At 39.9% G+C, this 23272-nt stretch overlaps 2 protein-coding genes across 4 annotated transcripts in view; both read left to right on the forward strand.

The window, feature by feature from the left end:
- LOC107746354 (calcium uptake protein 2, mitochondrial-like) overlaps window positions 1–7367 on the forward strand; it is an 8477-nt gene extending 1110 nt beyond the window's left edge. The window contains exons 2-13 of one of the 2 annotated variants that reach the window (XM_016560517.1): window positions 1089–1224; window positions 1618–1668; window positions 1918–1949; window positions 2110–2185; window positions 2409–2456; window positions 3475–3557; window positions 4109–4162; window positions 4329–4423; window positions 5067–5238; window positions 5914–6022; window positions 6165–6322; window positions 6616–7367. In XM_016560517.1, the coding sequence (XP_016416003.1) occupies window positions 1089–1224; window positions 1618–1668; window positions 1918–1949; window positions 2110–2185; window positions 2409–2456; window positions 3475–3557; window positions 4109–4162; window positions 4329–4423; window positions 5067–5238; window positions 5914–6022; window positions 6165–6322; window positions 6616–6717 (1116 nt within the window). In that variant the 3' untranslated portion in view covers window positions 6718–7367. The remainder of the gene's footprint in view (window positions 1–1088; window positions 1225–1617; window positions 1669–1917; window positions 1950–2109; window positions 2186–2408; window positions 2457–3474; window positions 3558–4108; window positions 4163–4328; window positions 4424–5066; window positions 5239–5913; window positions 6023–6164; window positions 6323–6615) is intronic. The other variant, XM_016560518.1, reaches the window with a different exon arrangement.
- A 588-nt stretch (window positions 7368–7955) lies between these two features.
- Window positions 7956–23263, forward strand: LOC107746355 (RNA-binding protein Nova-1-like). Of its 2 annotated transcripts, none has more exons than XM_016560519.1 (4): window positions 7956–8667; window positions 15964–16107; window positions 19100–19266; window positions 20134–23263. In XM_016560519.1, the coding sequence occupies exons 1-4, from the start codon at window positions 8511–8513 to the stop codon at window positions 21151–21153; spliced, it is 1488 nt and encodes a 495-aa protein (XP_016416005.1). In that variant the 5' UTR covers window positions 7956–8510; the 3' UTR covers window positions 21154–23263. The 2 variants fall into 2 exon arrangements, with proteins under 2 accessions (XP_016416005.1, XP_016416006.1); XM_016560520.1 differs by lacking the exon at window positions 7956–8667 and adding an exon at window positions 11700–11956.
- Window positions 23264–23272: the final 9 nt, after the last annotated feature.

Genomic DNA, 23272 nt, shown 5'->3' on the forward strand with positions numbered 1-23272 from the left:
TATACACACACACACACACACACACACACACACACACAAAGAAAAACAAGTAGATAGAATAGAAAAAATAGAAAGCTAATGGGGTTTTTTTTCATAAAAAAGAAGATAAATAGATAGTAGAATTAAAATAGCATAGAAAGTGCTAGAGTTAGAGGGTCAAATAAAGATGGAACAGATGTACAATTATGTAAGATTACATAATTAAATGTATGATTAATGGCTCATTATGTGATTAAAATCTGGAAAATCTACAGAATTAATTTAAACCGAAGATGTTACAATGAGAGCCAGGAGTTCATTATTGAAGTAAATATCCATGACCACATATTACTGTAGTTATGAAAATTCTGTAAACTGCTTAAACGTTTTAAAGGTAATCTTATGATAACAGGTGTTTTATTCATTGCAAACCTTTGCTGAATAAAAACATTTTTAATACATTTATTTCATAATTGTTGTGCAAAAAAGTAACAAGTATAAAATCTTGAGTCCACTTTTGGCTCTCTTTCAGTATTATTTTAGTATTTATATGCTATTATAGTATTTATTGATATTTTAAATTAGTTTTTACTTTTATATTTATATTTTACATTTTAATTTAAGTTTTAGAATCTTGTGTGCAATTGTCTTTTTTATTGTTTTTTTTTTACTTAACTTTTAAGAATTTAAAATTAGTTTAAAATTTAAACTTGTTTTTATCTTATTTCCATTATTTTTCAAGGCAACTTTTTTTTTTTTTTAAGTTTTTCATTTAATATTTAAATTTTATATTATTTCAGCTTTTTTTCTAATAATGAAAATATATTTTGTTTGTTTGTTTAATTTTAGTTAACAAAAACAACGTTGCTCCCCTTCTTGCCTTGTGCTTAAAGACATAAAATTGTCACCTACTTTTTGTTTAAAATGACACTGAATTGACTGAACTTTCCAGTTTCAACATTATTTAAATTTAGTAGAATTAATTCTATAGATAGATTCATAATTCTAATGTTTCTAATGAGTCCAAGTCTAGCTCTAAATAAAATAAAGGTGCACTACTCATAAATAAAACATCTGCTCTTTCTCTCCATTTTTTTTAATCTGTAAAGAAAGAGGAGATCACAGTACCACCAGTGTCCATGAGACGCCTGCGGTTTAACCAGTTTGCCTCCATGATCTATGAAGAGGAGCCATACATGACACCCAGAGACTTCCTCCATTCAGTCCTGATGGAGAAGGTGGATCGTAAGTGACATGCCGCCATATGGATGTGCGAACATTCAAAAACAAACAAACATACACTAGGGAGGCAGTATTATGTATAAATTATTATGTGATATTGTGCTTGCATTTTTATTCTATTAGACATTTGGGTTACATTTTATTTTAAGGTGTCCTTTTGACAGTGTAATTGCACAACTAGGTGATTAATATTAATAAACAACATGTACTTACTATATGGTTAGGGTTTGGTTTAGAGTTAGTTGCATGTAATTATGCATAATGTACTGGTATTTCTATAGTAAGTACATGGAACACTGTAAAATAAAGTGTTAGCCACATTTGATTTTATGTAAATGTAAACTCCTTATGAGGGCTGTTATCAACGAAATTCTCATAACATGCATCTTATCAAAGCAATCTTACAGCGAGAGACCAGTCAACACAAAGACCCTAAAATGCTGACATGTACGTTCTTCTCACTTACATTCTTATTTATATAAGCGTGTTTTTGGTTTGAGTGTGCATCTGAGGGAAAATGCTGTTTATCTGGCATAATCACCTCTGCATGTTAGGCCTTGTATTCATAAAGTGGGCGTAATAATGTAATCCAATATCTCTTCAAACACCACTACAGGCCTCAAAGCTATTTTTCTGTTGATTTTCAGGAATGCTGCAAAATATTGTTAAGCAATCCTTGATCTTTCTCTTTTACAGGCAAACTACAGAAAAAGATGCTGACTAAAGCAGTAAGTGCAGTTTGTTAGTTCAAATGAATGTTACTCCAAAAAACAAAGAGACTTGTTCTGAATGAATACTGTTATATGATTGTGTATGATGTGTGATTTTGCTGGAACTCTCAATGGCACAGTCAAAGCTTTGCCTAATATCTGACTGGTCCATGGACAGGATGTGGACGATATGATAAGGGTGGCTTCCAGGGCTGAGGCAGGAAATAACATGTTCAGAGGAATCGGAGACAAAGGTACTGGTATATGTTAAGCAAACACATGCCTCACGTATGCCAGAGTCCACCTGCCTTAGTAAAGTACTTGTGTTTGTGTGTGCTAACTTCCTCTCATTGAGCAAGTGCCATAATGAAAACTTAATTTTAAAAATGGTATGGTTTATAAAAACATTTATTTTGTCATAATTTAACATTGAATGTTAATTACATAATTAATACATCTCCTGAACCATTGTTTCAGGGCTGATCTCTTACACAGAGTACCTGTTTCTCCTCACTATTCTTACAAGTAAGTATTTCCTAACCTTTTTATATAATTTCATACACCGTGTCCTATCAGTGCCAGTCCAGAATGATAATCAGATGGACACAGGTTTATAGTCTTAGTCATTTGTAGCCATAAATGGACACTACGCCACTTCATTTTCAGCAGGACTTGTTCTGTACTTGGCAATTTGCATATTTTTGGTGACATTCCTGAGGTTTGATTCTTTGTCACTGTATCAAAATATGTCTGCACTGTGCTGCACCACTACTGAATCAACAGCATCATGGAAAATTCATTTTGGTTAAGACTGCAGTCTGAATTGAAATGTGATAAGAAAGAGTGACTGGCTACTGTGAAATAATACAAATACTATAATGGTCAATGCATCATTGTGCTCACTGGTTGCATGCAGCATTAAACATACAGCATGAGTATATCTTCTAGTTTGGATTAGAATTTTGACGACTTGTTTTGTGACACAAAAAAGTGGAATAGAAATCAGAGTATGTCCTTAAAGTTCTCATTCTTTGTCCCAAGAATTCACAGAAGACAAGTAGGAAGAAAATTGACTCACCGTTTAATCACTGTGAAGTTTCAGCACCACAATTTATTGTTCTTTAACTGCTTGAATACAATCAATGATTATTGTTGGTGTGTACTGGAATAGATGTGCAAAAAACAAATTCAAACTGTTCAGTAATGTCAGTTTCAGTCCAGTTGTGCATGTTTAAAGCTCTGTTTGTTTTTGATATAAAGTTTTTTGTCACCTAATTTAGTGACAAATACAAATACATTGCATATTGTACATGTGCATGTTCACTCGGTGCTTGCTATGAAACTGTACCATAACATCCAAATTATACCACAGTAATATTAGTGATATTGACTGACATTGATTTGCAATACACCAAACCATCTCATTAATTTTCTTTATACTGTGTGTGTGGTGGGGTTTCTTTTGCTCACTTGAGGGGTCACCGATTATTCCTGAAAGCCGGTATCCATTGCTTTACTCAGTTTAACTGCACTGTGATTCCAGAACCTCAAACAGGATTTCATATTGCTTTCAAAATGCTTGATATTGATGGCAATGAGCATGTGGACAAGAAGGAATTTCAGAAGGTATGGAATGTTTTTTCACATTGGATTATATGACACCATGTTGCCTTCACAGTCAAACTGATAAGTGCAAATGTTTAAAAAACAATTTGTTGTAAATGTAATTATATGAAGAACTATGCAGAACTAAGAAAGTTCTCTTGACTGGATTTTAAACACTCTGGATTGTAAGTATTGTGGTCATTAGGGTCTGTCTGCTTTGTGTTTCTGTTAATGCTGGCATGAGATGAGACCGATGTGCAACAGGTATGTGGGAATGGTTGATGCATGACAGGAGCATCAGAAAAATGCAGTTTAATTAGAATTTAGTTGGATTTAAATGTTGAGTCTATTCACATGTATCAGTTTGCCATGTGGTCAAGGGCTAGAAGATTCACTGAAGCTGAAAATGCTATTTGAATAGACTCATCATTTTCTTTAGCGTGGATGTACATCCTGTACCTTAACACACAAACATATGCATAAACACAAGAGAACGAGTGAATAAGAGTCAGTTTTTTTAATGTGACTTCTTTTACCAGCAGTCTACTAACTGTTCTTTTTTTTTTTTGAAGCTGAAGAAAATAATTCGACCGAGAAAAGAGCTTCTAAGGCAGGATGGGACAGAGGTGGGTACATGTTGTGTAACTTCAGCAACTTTGCATGTTATTTAGAGATTTAGAATATGTTATTTTTTAATATTTATTAAATTGCCTAGTTGTGTTTAATATCAGAGTTCTGTTGTATTGAATATTTTTGTAGTTGTACTGAATAGCTTTGATTGTTTCTTTACAGCTTTCAGACCGTGTTGATGAGGTCAACACTACACTACAGGTGTTCTTTTTTGGGGAAAATGGCAAGAATAAACTACAATACAAAGATTTCTGCAGGTAAAGTACTGCCTGTGTTTACTTTAAAGGGGTCATATGATGCTTTTTTAAAGATCATTATTTTGTGTATTTGGTGTAACAGAATATGTTGACATGCTTTAATGTTCAAAAAACACATTCTTTTTCAAATACTGTACATTATTGTAGGTCCTCTATGCCCCGCCTTTCTCAAACGCTTCGTTTTCTACAAAGCCCCCTCCTTCTGAAACCACGCCTTCTTTCTTTGCGTGCACATTTGGGCGGCATTATGCTAATATTTCCACATAGTGACGATATGTGGGGGCGTGTTAGAACGAGCCGTTTTAGGGGGGCGTGGCAGAGTCTTAACTTTGATAAAGAATATCTCTTTGGTTTTGAGACTTTAGTCTTTGCAACTTCAGGGATCTTATCTATGCACAAACAGCTTGTAACACTCCAAAGAGAAAGGAAAACTTGAAATCGCATCATATGACCCCTTTAATATGTTAGTGTCTGTATAATATAAACTAAAATGTTCTTTATGTGTGCTGCAAAAATAGCATAATTGATAGAATTTCAAAGTAACATTCAAAGTAAACTGGCTCTCTAACTACAACACTATCCTGTGTTTTAACTTTGTTTAGCCTTGAGAGATGTATTGCAAGGATGTTTTGGTTTTGTGTAGGTTTATGGAAGACCTGCAGGCAGAAGTGCAAGAAGTTGAGTTCCTGCGGTTTTCTAACGGGATGAAGACCATGAGGCGGGAGGACTTTGCTGAATGGCTGCTTCATTACACCAATGAAGAGAACAATGAGGCATACTGGGAAAACATGAGAAAGAGGATCCCCACTGGACAGGTAACATCTTTTAAACACTAACACTTATAGTCCTGAATATTATTAGCATTTCTGCTGTTTAACACGAACCGACTTGGATAAAGACTGATCTTGGGTCATTATTTCTAGTTTGAGAGGAATAGATTCTAAATGTAACTAGTAAGTGGCTAAGAAGCCAGTGGCCACTCTTCAGAGATTTCTAGCATATAGATGAAAAATATGCTCTATGCAGCTCTCCATCAGTCATATTTCTAGAGTAGAGTGGGCAAATCTGATGTCACTCCCGAGTACAAAGCATTTACAGTCCACCTAGAGTTGGACAATTGGTATGTAGAGGACTCTGGAGCCTGCTGACCTGTTTGCCATCACCTGGCTAAAATGATATCAACTGAAAAGCATGGCTGGTTGCATGATATTATACATTTAAATTGTAATATTATGTTAAAAGTAAATATCTATACCAGCAAAAATGTCATTTGAAATTTTACGTTCATAGCAGCTTGTAACTGCATTATAATTCCATTCTTATATTTTAAAGTTTCTGACTTTTTATATATATATATATATATATATATATATATATATATATATATATATATATATATATATATATATATATATATATATATATATATATATATATATATATATATATATATATATATATATATATATATATATGTGTGTGTTTGTCAGAGCATCACCTTCGATGAATTTAAAGAATTCTGTCTCTTTACCAACCATCTGGAGGACTTTGCCTTCTCAGTCAAAATGATTAATGATGCCAACAGGCCAATAGGAATGGGTAAGACTAATCTGGATGCCAGTAGTTATTAACTTTTAATAATGAATAATCGATTGTCCTCAGTGCATTTCTTGACAGGTCAAAATTATATTGATTGAGTAAATGAAATGCATAGCACTCTCCCTCAATTTTTGCTCCATAGCTAAGTTTAAGCGAGCAGTGAAGATAGCGACAGGTCATGACCTTTCAGAGAATGTTCTGGACACAGTTTTTAAGATCTTTGACCTGGACGGGGACAACTGTCTGAGCCATAAGGAGTTCCTCGCTGTGATGAAAGACAGAGTGCTTCGTGGACTCCGGGTGAGAAAGCATTTAGTCCTTTAATTGATAATTAATTATTAATTTCCAAAGTTTCATTTAGTTAATTTACAATGTTATGCTATTAATCATTCAATAAATATCATTAGTGTTAAAAATATTATTGGTACTTAAATCTGACATATATGCCGATGTCTATGCCAACAACAATGCACATGATGGAGCAATTACAGCCAAATCTTGTGACAGTAGTTATTAATCTTTGTGATTGTGTGTGAGTGGCTCAGTGCAGTAAACGGCAGACTTACTGTAGATTGCACCTGTGTGTTGTATAGGTTCAGCCCCAGTATGGTATTTCTGGTTATTGGAAATGTGTGAAAAGAGAGACACTGCAAGGAGCTCAAGAGGCTCTCCGTGAGACCAGCAGCCCTGTCTGACACAGGAAGGGGTCTGCCTTTGAGTGTGTGGTTGGTCAGATGTGGTGATACTTGCAATTCCATATATGTTTGGGGAGGAGAATGGTACATAATTAATTACAAGCACCAGGGATTGTTAGTTGTACTGTCAGTAAACTTTTCCTTTAAAATGTTTACATGGTCCAAAGAAAATATTGCTTTTGAAGCAATTTGGCTGTTGGCCCAAAACATAAAAAAGAAACTATTAATACAAAAATTTATTTCATGGTTATGAGCTTTATTGAAAATCTGTGATATGTTTTTCGGCCTTGAATTTGTGAAATGGCCTGTGCACACTTTTTGTGTGTGTGTGTTATAGAAAACATGTTTTTAATCATATATAGCCATAACTTTACTTTGGATGTGGTGTTGTTTACGTATAATCTGTATGTGAAACTTTGCTGTTATGAAAGTTTGTAACACATTACCCTATGGATAATCTGCATGTAATGCAGATTTTATGAATTATGCAATTATCACCCCAAATTGCTTTTGGGACTGTTTTTTGACTGAAGAAATTAGCAGTTCCATTTTTAGTAAGCTCTTTTTTTTTTTTTATGAGTTTTGTCCTTTTTGAGTTTCACTTGTGAAACTCAAATTGTGACGGTGAAATACAGGTTTCTTTATTTAAATTGTAAGACTCCATGTGGTATTTGTGAGGACAATCTGTTTAATCTGTGAATTTTTTTAATTTTTTTTTTGGGTAGCTGGTGTATTGTATACATGTTATTTTCTGGGGCACTTTTCTATATTAAAAATACTACATTTGTAGTGCTAGAAAATGCTAGCATTGCATTAATTTTCCATTAATAAAAGAAACAGAAATCATGTGATGAGTGATGACTTTCAGTTACTTAAAAATATTACAGGGATTAAATGTAAACTATGCAAAATATATTCGGAACATTAAGTGAACGGTTTCACCATACGTTTGTTGTCTTGTTGTAATCGTAAATAATCTGCAGTGTTGCCTCAGGAAATCGACGTATATGCAAAATGCAATTTATTTCACTTTGTAGCACCTGAAAGTTGCTCTTTATTTAATAACCTCTATATGTAACATTGTGCTATTATGTTTACATGTATAATTGGAGAGTTTAGTTAAACTTGCTGCCGTTGAAAAGCTCTTTCGGAGGATGAGACCCGTGACGTCAGGAGAGCTCTGGCGATCTGGCTCACAATTGGTCCAGGGATGCTGCGCGAGAGCTCTGTCACCCGAGCAGCCGCTGCCGCGCGCTGGCCAAGACTCGCGCATCTCAAACAAAATCTTCTCCTTTACACTCCAAAACAAACGGACTGACACCGTCAACAGCAATACAATATACCCAAACCCCGGCGCCGCTGCGCGGACACCGAAAAAAGGCCAGCGAAACAATGTTGTTTTGAACTGTCTTTTTATTCTGAGCGTGAATCTTGGTTTGTTTATCTTTTCGTAGTTTGTCAGGCAATGGTCGCGAGGATCTTTTTGGAGAGGGCGCTGCGCGTGTGCGTGAGAGCTCAATAAACAGACAGACGTCTCAAGTGTCTGGTGCGCGCTAATGAATAGACTTCACTGAATGGATTTTTATATTTAGAGCTTTAATGCGCCTCTTCTCCCAACGGGAAATAGTGGACCGCGAGGCAGAAACGGACGCGCTCAGCGACCTCGCAGCATGGCATTTTTATGACATTTAAAGCGATAAGAAACACTCGGACAGGAGACGCTGGCCGATTTTTATGTGCTTTCCAACTGTTTTCGGTGCGCTAACGCGGTGTAAACTCCAGCCGGTGACAAAATGATGGCTGGCGGTGCAGTTCAGCAGAACGGGATCTTCTCTACTCCTCAGCACCTCTCACAGTCGCCACACATGGACACGGATCTCTCCGATTCCCGAAAGCGACCCCTGGAAACACCGACTGAGGCGAGCAGCACCAAGCGCTCCAACACCGGGGGTAAGATCGGGCAGCGCTCGGGCCTGCTGCTCCAAATAAGTCGTGTCAAACGAGACTCATGTGTGCTCGAGTCGCGTGTCTAGTTCAGTTTTACGCGTGCTTATCTAAAATATCTGCTCTTTAACTCTGCGGGGGTTCAAAATGTTGGGTTTGAGAGATTTGTCCATCGAATTATTTCTTTCTTTCTTTTTTTAGCTTATAAAGTGGCCGTTTTAAGCACCTGTAAAATTAAATGCTACAGCAGCGTTACAGTCAATTAATACTACAATTAAAACTGGTCGCATGTGTCCAGCTTGACCCTGTATGACCCGGTGGGGTGATGTGCAGTGTGGCGGTGGCCGTCCCTCTGGGACTGAAGCTAAATTGAGCAGAAAATGAATGAAAGGGATGAAGCGCACATGCTGCTGTAGTTTAATCCCTATTCATATGCAGTAACAGAGTCCAGTGCGAACAAAAGATTGAATTCCCCTCTATAGCGTCGTGTGGAGCTCTTAATAGATATCCAAAAGAGCATTAGGGTCCGTCTTGGTTTAGAAAAAAGTTTCTGGTAATGCAAATCACTTTGTGCTTACAACAAAACAGCTATTAATTTTCTTTATATACTACGTATTTTAAATGCACGTAGTATATAAAGTATGGTCAGTTTCTAGGCAGGATTTTGTGCCCGGTTCAGATTTTGATCCATAGCCTATATCTTCGGAATGTGGTCTGAGTCATTGCTCTTTAAATAATTGCTGAGAAGGTCACGTGATAAAGTTCTGTTCTAGAGCGCTTTATGTACTGTGTGCGTACGTATTTGGATCTTTTGGATTGGAGCGAAGCGAAAAGTAACGTCGTGTGTAAACATTTCTGTGAGTGTGCTCACGGCGCGGTAGTTCCCGCTGTGGAGCTCCGGTGCAGCTGTCCAGCGACTGCACAGCTTATGTTTTTCATTGTTCAGAACTAATGAGGTGAGCCGAATATGTTAGCCTATATAAGATTGGTTTTTAGGGTTGTATTTAGGCTAATTTTATTCGTTGAGGCCTCGACTTCTAAATCTTTTACAGACAATTGGATTATATAAACCAGTTTTATTAATTAGCAGGTTTACTAATTAGTACTCGCTATTTGTGTAGATAATTTACATGGATATTTTGATTCTGACACTGCAGTATGCTTTGTATAAATTAATTGGTGCAATTAACGTTTTTGTTAACATAGAAGTAGGCTACAAGTAGAAGCAGTAGTATTATGCTAAATAATGTGACAAGTTATATAATAAAAAAAATCATACAAATTCTGTAAAGACTGTATAGTGTCTTAGCTTTTTAGTTTATTATTAGTAAACATTAATAAACCTAAGGCTAGCTAGCTGAAGTCCAATTATGTACTGTAAAAAAAATTGATTAATTGCTGACTTACATCAGTCAAATCAAATCAATGCAGAGCTTATTCTGCAGTGATACATTAACTGCATTATTAAACTACTTTAAATTTACTTTAAAAAATACTTGATTTTGAAATTGAGTAGAAATTACAGAAAAGATTGCGACAATTTAAATGGAGGGAAAGAAAGAGGCTGTTATGATGAACATTTTTACTAGTGTGTATGACAGCTTTTGTCAAAGCATGTCATTGAGCACAGTTTAGAGATTAGTCTTTTATTTAGTCAGTAAGTTATTTCTTTGTTCATTAGCAGTTCAGACCATCATTCATTCTGTTCACCTACCTAGCTTTGTTAATTAAGACATAATCCTATCAATGAATGAACCCTTCCCCCTGGCATGACCTTTGGCCTGAAGCGAGCGACGAAGAGGATGGTCATTGATGGAGATCCTCTTTATTCCCTCCCTTTTGTAAACAGTCATTGATTGCTGATGCTAATTTCACCAGTGTGCACACAGTTAGTTACTTAGCATATGTGTGTGTGTGTGTGTGTGTGTGGGTGGCCTCTTACCAGTTGCAATTGAAATGGCATGTTAATGTTGCTAATGGAGGTTTTGGCAGAGCTATTTATGTTGGTGTTTTTTGTGTGGTTCCATATTAGATCAAAAGGTGCGAGCGAGAGAGAGCGAAAGCGAGCAAGAGAAGGACACAGGTGCCCTTGCAGTGTGTGGTGACGTGAGTTGACTGTGAATTGGGCAGGTGGTGGAGAAAGGAGGGGCTAGATAGAGAGAAAGAGAGGCTCATGTATTCTAGAATGTCCAGTGGATGTGTTGAACGTGATCGGTTTGCCTGAACAGAAGCATCCATACTTCTGCATGCTGCATCCGAGACACCCACCAGAGCACGTCAATATACCTAGTATGGATATGTAGAGAATTTATCAAGCTCAGCTGAAAAAAGCTACTATGCAAATGAAGTATGACCCTGGGACGAAGCTCATAGCCCTCCTCCTGCCACGTACGCCCGCACCCGCACACGCTGGTTGGGTATAGCGTCTTTGGATTTATAGGCAGTAATTTAGTTGGCCGGCCCCTTGGCGCTCTGCGGCAGATCCTTTCTGCCATTTTCAAAAATCTCTCTCTCGCTGTGTTTCCAACATGGCCGTCCAAGGAGCCCACCACCTCCCCGCTTTCGCTCTATACCTCCTCTCCTTTCACGCAAGGTCACTCCCTCGCACTTTCTTTCACTTATTCTCTTTCGTTTTCTCTTTCTCTCCCTCCGCAGCCTCCCTCTATCCTACCTTTTCATATTTCACCCAAACGTGAGCGAGGCGCTACGTCTTTTATAGTGCTGCGTCAAAGTGGCGAGGGGGGGCGACGAGAAAGAAAGCCTTGGTGTGTGTGTGTGCGATGCTGGGGAGGGGTGCGGGGTGATTGGACACGCTAGGTGCCTCTCTGTAGAATGCAGCACAGGACTGGAGCTCTTGCTGAATATGGATGAGAAGGAAAGCAGAGGGTGATGCAGTAGGAAGATTCCCCCCGTCAGTCCGCCTCTGCCTGAACAATACCAAGCCTCTCCGCTTCAAACACTCACCCACACACATACACACACACGCACACACACACACACACACACACACAGCAATTGCATTGCCATCACACACAATCAGAGAAAGAGAGAGAGGGAAATTGAGGGAGAGAGAGCAAGAGAGAGAGACGGGGGCTGACTGCGGGTATGGAGGGGAGGATGCGCTGACGTTGTCCCCCTCTCGGATACGAACCTGGGGAAAAAGGTTGACTGGCCACATTCCTTGACGGCGGCAGAGCTCCTATGATCAGCCTGCAGTCGGGCATCGCTCACCGGTCCAGCCTCTTGGCGTCCAGGGCTATCTGAACCCCACCTCCAGCACGCTACTGCAGAATGGGTAAGAGATTCTGTCCCCTTTTGTTGACTTGTTGAATGCGCGTGTGGAGTTGACCGTTTCGCTTTGCGTCTTTCCTTTTTTCGCCCTTTCTTTTCCCGTCCTCCATTGGCGTCTCTTCATTCATTCTGTGAGAAGGAGAGGCTTGCTTGTCCTTGCAGTGTGCCTAGGACAGGCCCTCCTTTTCACATGCAGAGTGTATGTGTGTGTGTGTGTGTGGCATGGGGGTGGGGGTGTTGGCTTTTTAACAATACAATCCCTCTTGACCCACTACCTCTGTGTGTTTGCATGACACTCTATGTGCTGTGTATAATCATAGGTTTGAGCCCATAACTGTCTGACTGCGTTAGCGGCTGTGTAAGTATGGCTTACTGGCAAACATCAGCAACAGATTGTATTATTTACTCAGACATTCACTGCTGAAAACCTGTTACACCAGCTTTCCTTACATCATCACCACAAGCAGGAGCGCATGGGTGAGGAGCGCTCCCAAAGTGCTCGCCATTCTCAAATCACTGCTGCATGAGAATGTGCCCTAGGTTCTCCTTTTAACAACAGGTAAGCGGCAGCCGACCTTCTCGTTGGATCTTTGCGCCTTCAGAATGTCACCTCCGAGTCGTCTTGGAAACAATTGTGAGGCGGCCGCAATGGAAAGAGTGAAGTTTTCGTTCCTCGTCGGCCAAGGTCAAACGGTCCCCACGCCGCCGCTCTGTAAAAAACGGCTGCCGGAGGTTCGCTTTCCTGCAACGCTGTGGTGCGCTGGTGCGACGTACTTCATTGATTGCAAGAGCTCTAATTGCCCTTTCTCTTTCTTTTCCATTCTTATAAACTTGCTCCCTCTTTCCTTATCTCCCCTCCGGCTGCACTCTTCAAAAACCTCCATCATGGATTCCTGAGCGTGTGTCCACTGCGTCCTGTCCTCTTCCTCCGTTCGCTGCAAACTGCCCTTATTAAACGGTCCCTCTAACAGTGTCTGCATTCATTCCATTCACACTCGCACCCTCCCCTTTAACAGACCGGTCATTGATAAGATCAGGATCTGCCCAGCTGTGTGTGTTCGTGTTTGCTCGGCTGCAGAGACCATCGTGGACTAGAATCCTATCATTACCTGTCAGTCATGTGTGTGTGTGTGTGTAGCAGGGAGCATTGAGTCGGGTGAGGCAATGATGTAATGCATATCCCACTGCGCACCTGGAGCGCTGCAGAGGACAGGTACAGATTGAACTGCTCTGCAAGGCTCCGTCCAGATATCAGTTGTACCCACTAGCCTCTCTCCAGGGCCCTACAAAGGGAGCTAGTGTCCTTGTGTGAGCGTTTGTGTATGACGTAGTCACAAGATGAAGTATTTGTCGTACGCTGCGCGTGTTTTGTCGAGAAACCCTCAGGTCAGTCCCAGTGCAGAGAATAATAAATCTCTCACCCTCTGACATTTGCACATATTCATTTAACAAATGATTTTCTCTAGAGTGACTGAGCACAGAGCAAAGCCAGTCAGTCAGGGAGAGAGAAAAGAGAGGGATGAACAAAAGAATAGCAATGCTGCAGATAATAGCTTTTAGATCTGTATAACAGAGATGGGAATACAGTTTTTATTCTCCTTTTTCCACAGTTTCATGCATTTCTATAGGAACGTATGGAAACGTGAGTGATTGGGTCGCTCTGTGTTTTTTTCTCGAATTGTCTTTTCAATTTAAATTCTGCTCGGGTATCTTTCTAACTGTGCATTGCACGTTCAGCTGCGCTTAAGCGAGTTATACTGCGTGTGAGCTTGCTTCTTTCTTTCCTTCTTTTTTTTCTCCTCTTTCTCCCTTGTTTTTTGTGTTCCTGTTTGACTAGATAATGTATTACAACTGAAGCTAATGTTCGCTTTGATCCTGGTGCCATCTAGTAACTGGCCCTCCCACTCTTGGCTTGATTGTATATGCCTGGGCTGACAATTATGTTTCTCTGGATTTCCCCGATTTTCTGATATTAATGGGATTGTCTGGATAATACGATTGATCACGTATTGACCAGACTGGCCTTCCGATTGTGAGAGTGTGTGCTGCATTTCTGGAGGAACTGCACACGTCGCTCACTACTGAAAGATTCACGCCAGCATTAGTGTACAGGTGAAAGCGGTGAATTATACGGCATGTAGTGGTCTTTGGTGTTATTTAGAATGTATCAAACGTTCCCACGGGAGAGTCAATCAGAGTTGCTTAGAGACCATAATATTTTCACCTTCTCCCTGCTGCCCCTCCCCTCTCCTCTTCTCCTCATCTGTCCTCTCCCCTCCTAGTCGCTGTTTTCCTCCAACAGTCTTTTCCTTTCGGTCGAATATTCCTTTCTTCCTTCCTAACAAATCGTTCTCATCCCAGCTTCTACTTTCTTCTATATAATATTCTTCTATATTTTTCTCATCCTTTGCATGTTTTCCATTTATTATTAGTGTGTTTGCGCTTATCCTGCAGTCTCTCTCTCTCTCTCTCCTTGTATCTCTGACTCTCTCTCCTCCTCTCTGCAGTGGTAAAGGGTCAGCTGCTGGAGATTGGGGGCATTTGAGTCTGCGAAACCCATCTTATCTCTTGGATTTACTACAGTCTCTGAAAGACACTGTTATAGTACACAAACAAAATGTACTTTTGTACCTACTTCCATTTTGTCACATAATACACTAATGTACTGAAAATAAGAAATGCCGTCTTAGCTGCAAATCAAATTAAAACAGTTATTGATTAGTTTTAGCTATGCCACCAGTAACATTTAGAGGAGTATATCAGGTATTCAACCTGACTTGAGCGGTATGATGTCACTGGGATGTCATGATGGAATATATTTGCATGTTTAGTGGTGAGGGAGTTTGACGACTCTCATGTAAAAAAAAATAATTTTGAGGTGTTGTAATCACCTTCTGGTTCTTCCCTTGCTTTAGCAATGGACTCTTGGCCATATGTTGTGTTTAGGATGTGTAATATTGTGGTTGGAGAAGGAAGCCTCGTCCCCCCCGGGAACCTCTGAGTGACTTATGCGCTGTTGGCTGGGTTCTTCAGGACAAATCTGAGGATTTAGCATCCATATGCTCCTGCCTGAACAGCCTTCCAGGCAATTACCCACAAGCTCACGGCCTCAGTATAGTGCAGCGCTAGAGACTGCCTACACACCACCCGCCACACACTCTCACTTAAACCTCAACTTCTGACTGTGACACTGAACCTCCATGCTGAGCATCTGAGCGGATTGTCGGCTGGCTGACCATTTGTGTGTGTGAGAGAGAAAGATGGCAAAGAAGATAGTGAAGGACACAAAACACAGAGATAGTTTGGTTAAATTTAGACCTCTACCAACCCAAAGCAGGTCACTTTATCTCTGCATGGGGAAAAAGTGGGACAGAGGCAGAATCAGTAGGAACTCATCAGGGAGAGAAAGTGAGTGAGAAAAAGTGAAGAAATAAATATAGAGAAATGAAAAAGGCAAGTGAACAAAATAACCAGACGGTACTTTTCATGTTTAGTTTGTATATTGTTTCAAAAGGAGGAGCCGTAGTGAGGTAATGATGGTGCACTCATATGGCCTCTGGTTGGCTTTAGGTTTTCAAACTGTTACATAATCTTACTACAGTTTTACAGAAATGTGTAACACATCCCAAAAATCCTCTGAATTAAACATGACTACAGATTGCATAAAAACAAAAAGGAATATTCAATTATATTTAAACAGTATTATGGTTGTACTTTATTTTGTACGTACAATGTACTTACCTAAGAAATGAATGGGTAATATAAGGTAACTACATGGGTTAAGATTAGGATTGTGGTAGGTTCAGGGTTAGTACGTAGTTATTACCCAGTTATTGTAATCACTATAATAAGTACATGTGGAACAGCACTGTAAAATAAATGTATAATTAGTAACTGTGATATACAGTGAATGTACACCTCAGACCTTTCTTATTTCTAAAAAAAAAATATTAGAATTTAGATGCTTTTATCTGTAACTTTGTGTTTGTTTTTTTTTGTGTGCATATGCAGAGGAGGGTGAATATTTCCTGAAGGTGTTGATTCCCAGCTATGCCGCTGGTTCAATCATCGGTAAAGGGGGGCAAACCATCGTCCAGCTTCAGAAAGAGACTGGAGCCACCATCAAACTGTCCAAATCTAAAGACTTCTACCCAGGTATGAATCAAATCTTCTGTCTGGCTTAAATAATGATGAACATTACTTATTTCAGAGCTTGGCACATATTGTTTTTTGTTTGTTTTAATTGAAAGAGTTCACTTTACCTCATCTATTTATAATTTATGTTATTAGATCTGTGTTATAAATCCTCACAGTTAAATCATTTTATTTACTGTGCAACAGATGGCGGAGTTAATGGTGCCATGCATAAATCTCTTTCACACTAAACACTCTTGAAAAAAAGATCATTCAAAGTATCAGTAACAATTTTGCACTGGATTTTTAGAGATAAAAAAAAATGTTCGAGGTTCTTTTGTGACATCAATCTGTAACAATATTTTTGGTCATAACTGGAGTCTTTATTTTTAGGAATGAAGGATGAGTTTTACATCAGCATTTTTTTATGCAATCTTCAATCCCACTGATAAACGTTTTTTAACACCAGTAGATTTTTGCAAGCTGAAAATCTAGAATACTAGAAAACAACAAGCTTGTACGTTTTCTGAATATTATGCAGAAGGTCTGACGGAGAGCTACACCGTGGTAGATTAATGTGAATGAGGCCGTTTACAGATGTTGGCCTGTTTGTGTCATTGACTATAGTATCTTTTCCACCATGTGCCATTAAGAAGCTGCTTTATGTTGTAGCGTGAAAAATAAAATCGGCAGAGAATGACAGTGGAAAATGTGCCCATAGGGAGAGAAAATATGTGAGAAAGAGAGAGAGAAAGTGTGTGTGTGTTGCAGCTGTGAAGCGTACAGCTGAATATTGTGAGCATAATTTGTCTGTGAATAGTTATGTTTTCATTCATTAAACACACCCGTTACAACTAAAACTGTCCTGAGACCACCTGTTCTGCCTTTCACCCTTACTTACCCTACTAACACATACAAACACACATTCTCACTTGTCTTCTCATTTGCTTGTGCAGTTTTATTGTCCTGCAAATTCACCTTTCATCATTCCACCATTTAAAAAATATTTTACAGATTTCAATTAAACTGAACATTTATTTTCAGTGCGTTTATCATTAGAGCACAACGTCATAGTAGCACACAAAGTAATATATAGTACAACCAGGGTTGTGCACTATTCAGAATTGAGAATACCATCAAGTTCCATTTGAATTCCTGAATTTGAAATGAATCCTAAATTTGAATTGGTGCAATTCAGCAAACAGGATGCAAAATTGCAATTTTAATTTCAATTGATTTTAAATCAACTTCTTTACAAGAAAATCCATACTACTAATATAACTGTTATAAATCTGATAAAAAAAGCAAAGTTTGCATGTTGCCTTGACCAAGCTTTTTTTCTTTTCACCTGAATTTTTTTTTTTTAAATTTGTTACAATTTATTTTATGATTTCTTTTACCTGCGAGGAACTTCTTAAATAAAAATAATCATTAATAAATTCCTCTTCCTTTCATTTCAATTCAAATTCAACTTCTTGTGTGCTGTGACCAGTTTAATTACATTCAAATTCCAACTCATAAATTGAAAGGAAGTTAATTCGTTGATTCTGAATTTTGCTTTTGTACAACAAGCAGTGCTGCTCTGGCACAAACACCAGCACATCCTCAATCATTCGGGTCTCTGATAAAATAGCAGCTTCTCTTCCAGACCTCATTTATCTTATGAGACATTGAAAGGGAAACATTTAAACTCTCTCTTGCTCGCAAGAGAGCTATAAAAAGAATTCACCTACAGCTGAGCAATTTTACTCCAGCCAGCGTGTGTTTTACCACACACACACTGTAGCCTGCACACATGTAAATTATAATTCGGTCTTTTCCTAAAACTCATTTAACTGCAGACTTTTACCACAAAACACACCTCCTGAACAAGAGAAGGACTGAAATTAGCACACACACACACACACACACACACACACACACACACTCTCTTCTGCGTACTTTATTGGAGCATGTTTTATTCGTAAGCCTTTGACATCTTGAAGAGCAAATGTTGAAACTGGGGAAGAATTTGTTGCTTCAATGTGTGTGCTTCAATTAATTGTAGACTTTGCTGGTCATGGTAAAATAGGTCCAGCCAAGCATGGGTTCTTAGGGTGCTCACAGTTACAGCAGTATTCCAGACAGGTCAAGCACTTCAGGACAGTGATATGCCAAAGATTAGTAGATAGTGTGTGTGTGTGTGTGTGTGTCCTGGACATTTATTTGGCGTGTCCCATGGGAGGGATGTGGATAGAGAGGACAGGTTCAGAATTCAATGCATTCAGAATGAATTACATCATGCAGCCATAAGTTCATCATTTTTTCCCCCTGTGTTACAACAGCCCTTTTCATTCTTTCTAATAGATGGATTTATACAGAAAGGAAAAATAGCTTCTTTGAAAATGTAATGTGTGTTTGCATGACCTTAAATATATAGCTCAAACAATAGAGCATGGTGCTTACAGCTCCAAGGTCATGGGTTCAGCTTCCAGGAAATTCATGAAATGATAAAATGTACACCTTGAATACAGCTTTGTTAAGTTGCAAGTTGCTTTGGATAGAAGTGTCTGCCATATTCAGAAATGTAATTGATAATAATAAGAAATGCTCACCAAATCAGCATATTAGAATGATTTCTGAAGGATCGTGTTACACTGAAGACTGGAGTAATGGCTCCTGAAAATGTAAAATGTAACAGTTTTAACAATTTAAGATGTAACAATTTAAAGTATATTCAAATAGAAAACAGTTGTTTTAAATTGTAATAATATTTTACTAAACTACTAATTTTACTCTATTTTTCATCAAATAAATGCAGCCTTGGTGAGCATAAGAGACTTCTTTCAAAAACATTGGAAAATCATACAGACCCCAAACTTTGTTTGTAGGTAGTGTAATATGCATACAGTATATGCTGATACATTATACATAATTTCATTTGATGTGTTTACATGTTTTACATTTTGAAATTTTGCATGCAAACTCTATATGCTAACATTATGTTTTTTTTCTTTTGTGTGTGTTTGGTCAGGTACGACAGAGCGTGTTTGTTTGATTCAAGGTACGGTGGAAGCTCTGAATGGAGTTCATAACTTCATCGCTGAAAAAGTTCGTGAGATGCCTCAGAGCAGTCAGAAGACCGAACCAGTCAGCATTCTCCAGCCACAGACTACTGTTAACCCTGACCGTGTTAAACAGGTTAGTTTGTGACAGTTGTACAAGTTTTTAGTTATTAAATGTTTGATGTAGAGTTAATCATATTAGACTTTGCAGTTTAAGAATTAAACATGCAAATTAGTTATTCCCCTAAACCACAGCTTAGTTCATAGTATCTGTAATATTTTGATTAGTTAGCTTACAGAATGACAGCATAGACAGTGAGTACATTTACATGAATATAATTGAGTATTGAGTATAATTAAGTTTTGCATAGTCAAGCTACAGTTTTCATCTGTACATGAGCGTTTAAATGACAATTTAGAAAGGTGAATTATTGCTTTAGTCTTACTGAAATCAATTTCTAAAGTGCATGTAAATGTACTTACTGTCAGCTATCTGACAGTGATAAGCAACACTGAAGACAGGCAAATATACCAGCCCAGAGGAGGCAGAGGGCAGGGCAGGCTGGTGGTTGTTCCCCAGGGAAAGTGTGGCAGAGAGGGACAGCAAAGTGTGAGAGCAGTGGGTTATTTTTACCTGCTTGATCCTTGCAGAATGAGAAACAGAGAGGGAGTGAGAGAGAGCAGCTGCAATGTAAGACCGGGGATCAACAAATGGCTGATATAAGCACTGACTTAAGAGCCAGACCTAACACAGACACACACGCACACACACTATTACACACACACACTCTTAAACATATACGAGCATACAGGGTTTCATATAGTAAAATAAGAAATATATAACAACCATTTTTTACTGTATGATTGTGGACAGAAAACAAGCATCTACATAACCAGCACAGACGCACTTAAGCTTATTGCAGTATCTATTTTTGGGGTTGTGTGCAGTCTCATGCATGTAATTCTGTTCCTCAGTCAAAGTGACACTCCCCCTCCTCCACAGGCTAAACTGATCGTGCCCAACAGCACAGCAGGACTCATCATCGGTAAGGGTGGGGCAACAGTTAAGGCTGTGATGGAGCAGTCAGGAGCCTGGGTACAGCTTTCTCAGAAGCCTGAGGGCATCAATCTGCAGGAGCGTGTCGTGACAGTGAGTGGGGAGCCAGAGCAAAACCGCAAGGCCGTGGAGATCATTGTTCAGAAGATTCAGGAGGACCCACAGAGCAGCAGCTGTCTCAATATCAGTTACTCCAACATCACAGGCCCTGTGGCCAACTCCAACCCAACTGGATCCCCCTTTGCCAACTCTACAGAGGTGTTACCCAACGCCGCAGCGGCAGCTACAGCCTCCACGCTCCTTGGCCAGGCGGGTCTCGTGGGCATGGGTGGGTTCCCTGCCGCCATGTCAAGTCTTTCCGGTAATGATCTGCTTACCATTACATCTGCTCTGAACACTCTGGCCAGTTATGGCTACAATACCAATACACTGGGGCTTGGCCTCAACCCAGCCGCTGCATCTGGGGTGCTCGCTGCCGTTGCGGCTAGCGCCAATCCAGCGGCTGCAGCAGCCGCCAATCTGCTTGCTACATACGCCAGCGAGGCCTCTGGAGGGGGCGGTCACCATGTCGCACCTAGCTTAGGGGGCTTCTCACTGGGCTCCCTAGCAGCCGCCACAGGGGTGTCTAACGGTTACCTGAATCCCTCATCCCCGCTGGTGGCATCATCTCTACTGGGCACAGAGAAGCTAGCAGAAGGTGGGAAGGAAGTGGTGGAGATCGCTGTTCCAGAGAACTTGGTCGGTGCCATCTTGGGAAAAGGCGGCAAGACTCTCGTGGAGTATCAGGAGCTGACAGGTGCGCGAATTCAGATCTCCAAAAAGGGAGAGTTTATTCCAGGCACACGCAATCGCAAGGTGACCATTACAGGGTCGCCGGCAGCAACGCAGGCCGCCCAGTATCTCATCAGCCAGCGAATCACATACGAGCAAGGCGTCCGTGCCACCAACCCTCAGAAGGTGGGCTAGGGATGGACAGGAGTGGGGAGGGGAACGACGAAAGCAAAGGAAACCAGAGAGAATGAAGTGGTGACTGAATGAATGAAATCGAAGGAGAAAGGGATGGGTTGGAGCGATGTCCAAATATTTAAACACAAAATATGGACTATTACAAAACAAATGAAAAAAGATCTGATGGAACTGTGGATAGATAATCTGTTTGGGGAGAAATGTGATATTTTGTGACTGAAATTCTGCTGTATTTTTAAAGTTGTGTTACGTTGTCTAGGTCCGAGTATCGTGCCCTGGGGCACTCAGAGGAGGAGGAGATCAAACCTCACTTCCTCTCTCTTAGCCAGGGTCTTTTGGATTCTATGTTAAATTTTTGGCTTCCATTGCAGAACCCTCACAGTTTAGTTCATACCTAATCCACACCCTGAGCAAGGGAGATTGGAGTTTGAAGCAGTCCCCCTTTTGATATCAGTAAATTCAGTCTCCGCAACTGTAGTGTAGGCCTGAAATGAAAAGGAAGATACCTATGAACCATTTCCATAGGTACTCTTGGTTTCCCCCCTTATTGTTTTCAACTGAGACTTAATCTCAAACACCTGCTGAAAGATTTCAGTCTGCATTACATTACTAATATCTCTGTGACTCTCCATTATGGTCAGTTCACAATCAGTCTCTTTTAAATTTACTCAAACCTGTGATTCCAGGTTGACCTGAATGTAAAAGTACTTCCTGATATTGTTGTTTTTTTAAAATATGTAAATAGAGTATCAAATTGAGATGCTGTTGAAAGTAGAGAACTAACCTTCAGCCACAGACAGACAGAGACCGACATCATACGTCAAAGTTTAGATACTCAGCATTAGAGAACTGGAATGTAATACACATATATACAATTGCAGTTTAGTCACAGGATCCCACTTTGGTGCTATAAGAAAACGCATTTGAAGAGATTTTGTTGTCGTATCTACTGATTTTAGTATTTATGGGAGAGTTTCTCTGAGCCCTCATGAATTATTGGGGGCATTTTGCGATTTACTCACGAGACTGAGAGCGAGTGGATATTCAAAAGATCCCGCCAGAGCAGAGACACAACAGTAGGATCTTAAAAGCTGTCTGTTTTGTCTTATTGACTTTTAACTCTCACTACAGAAAACCTTTGGACACTCTACCAAGGAATTGAAGTCCTTAGAATCCTGAACTTGAAAAATAATTGGACCTGTTTAGACAAATGTACCTCTTAACTCCTCCTCTTCCTCTGAATGGAGGAGCCAGGCAATGTCTGTGCCTGTTTTGTCTGAAAGGAGCTCAGGTTGTCATACCTCATGTTTGTGAAGAAGGAGAAAGATTTCCAGTTTGTATGCAGTGCAGCAAAGTCTTGGGTGCATTACAGATGCCACCTCGTTCACGTCGCAGTTAATCCCTGTTTGCGTCAGACTGGCAGCAGAGGTGCGGTGGAGGTAGTGAACGAGAGACTAAAACGACACAGCTTTTGTAACCTGTCTGAAGTCATTCGAAGGCCGGAGGATGCTACTGTAACGACTGTCGACCTTCAGCCTTCTTCAGTAAAGCGGTATCGCTGCGAGGCAGGCTAACTGATCATAATTCTGCTTCCTTTGAGAAACCAAACTGCAGGCCGTAGCGTCAGACGCACAGCTCCGTTTGCCCAACGTTCTAAAGCATTGCCGGAGAGTTTCACGAGCCCTCCACATTTTCCACTGATCAACTGGTCATCAGTTTCACAGACTGCTGGTGATAGTTACTCATTAGTTAATTCCACAGTTGTACACTGCATCAAAACATTTGCTGCTAACAGCATTTCCTGTCTTGCCAGCAATTGGCTCTTGCATGGAGAGTAAGCAGGAGCTCCCGTACAGGGCGAGTGATCGTCTCTGAACCACACTGTGAATCCAGCGGCCTGACGCTATCGCAACTATGGAATGTACTGTACATATTTCACACCATCGAGAATGCGTCCACTGAGACACGGCACGGCATGACGGAATAAAGCAATGGAACCGAGCGAGCACAAGAACACGGGTCACAAGGCTCTGCTGTAGGAACGTCTACCTGTAGTTTACCTTGCTCTTTCGCAAGACCAGAGGTCGCCGAGGGTCCGATCCCCCCCCCCCCCCCCCTA

The sequence above is a fragment of the Sinocyclocheilus rhinocerous genome, unplaced genomic scaffold (assembly GCF_001515625.1).
Source record: "Sinocyclocheilus rhinocerous isolate Xijiao unplaced genomic scaffold, SAMN03320098_v1.1 scaffold77, whole genome shotgun sequence".
NCBI lineage: Eukaryota > Metazoa > Chordata > Actinopteri > Cypriniformes > Cyprinidae > Sinocyclocheilus > Sinocyclocheilus rhinocerous.

Coding starts and splice junctions, on each gene's coding strand:
- LOC107746355 (XM_016560519.1), top strand. CDS start 8,511: ATGATGGCTGGCGGTGCAGTTCAGCAGAACGGGATCTTCTCTACTCCT. Junction 8,668..15,963: donor CAAGCGCTCCAACACCGGGG/GTAAGATCGGGC, acceptor GTGCATATGCAG/AGGAGGGTGAATATTTCCTG. Junction 19,267..20,133: donor ACCCTGACCGTGTTAAACAG/GTTAGTTTGTGA, acceptor CCTCCTCCACAG/GCTAAACTGATCGTGCCCAA.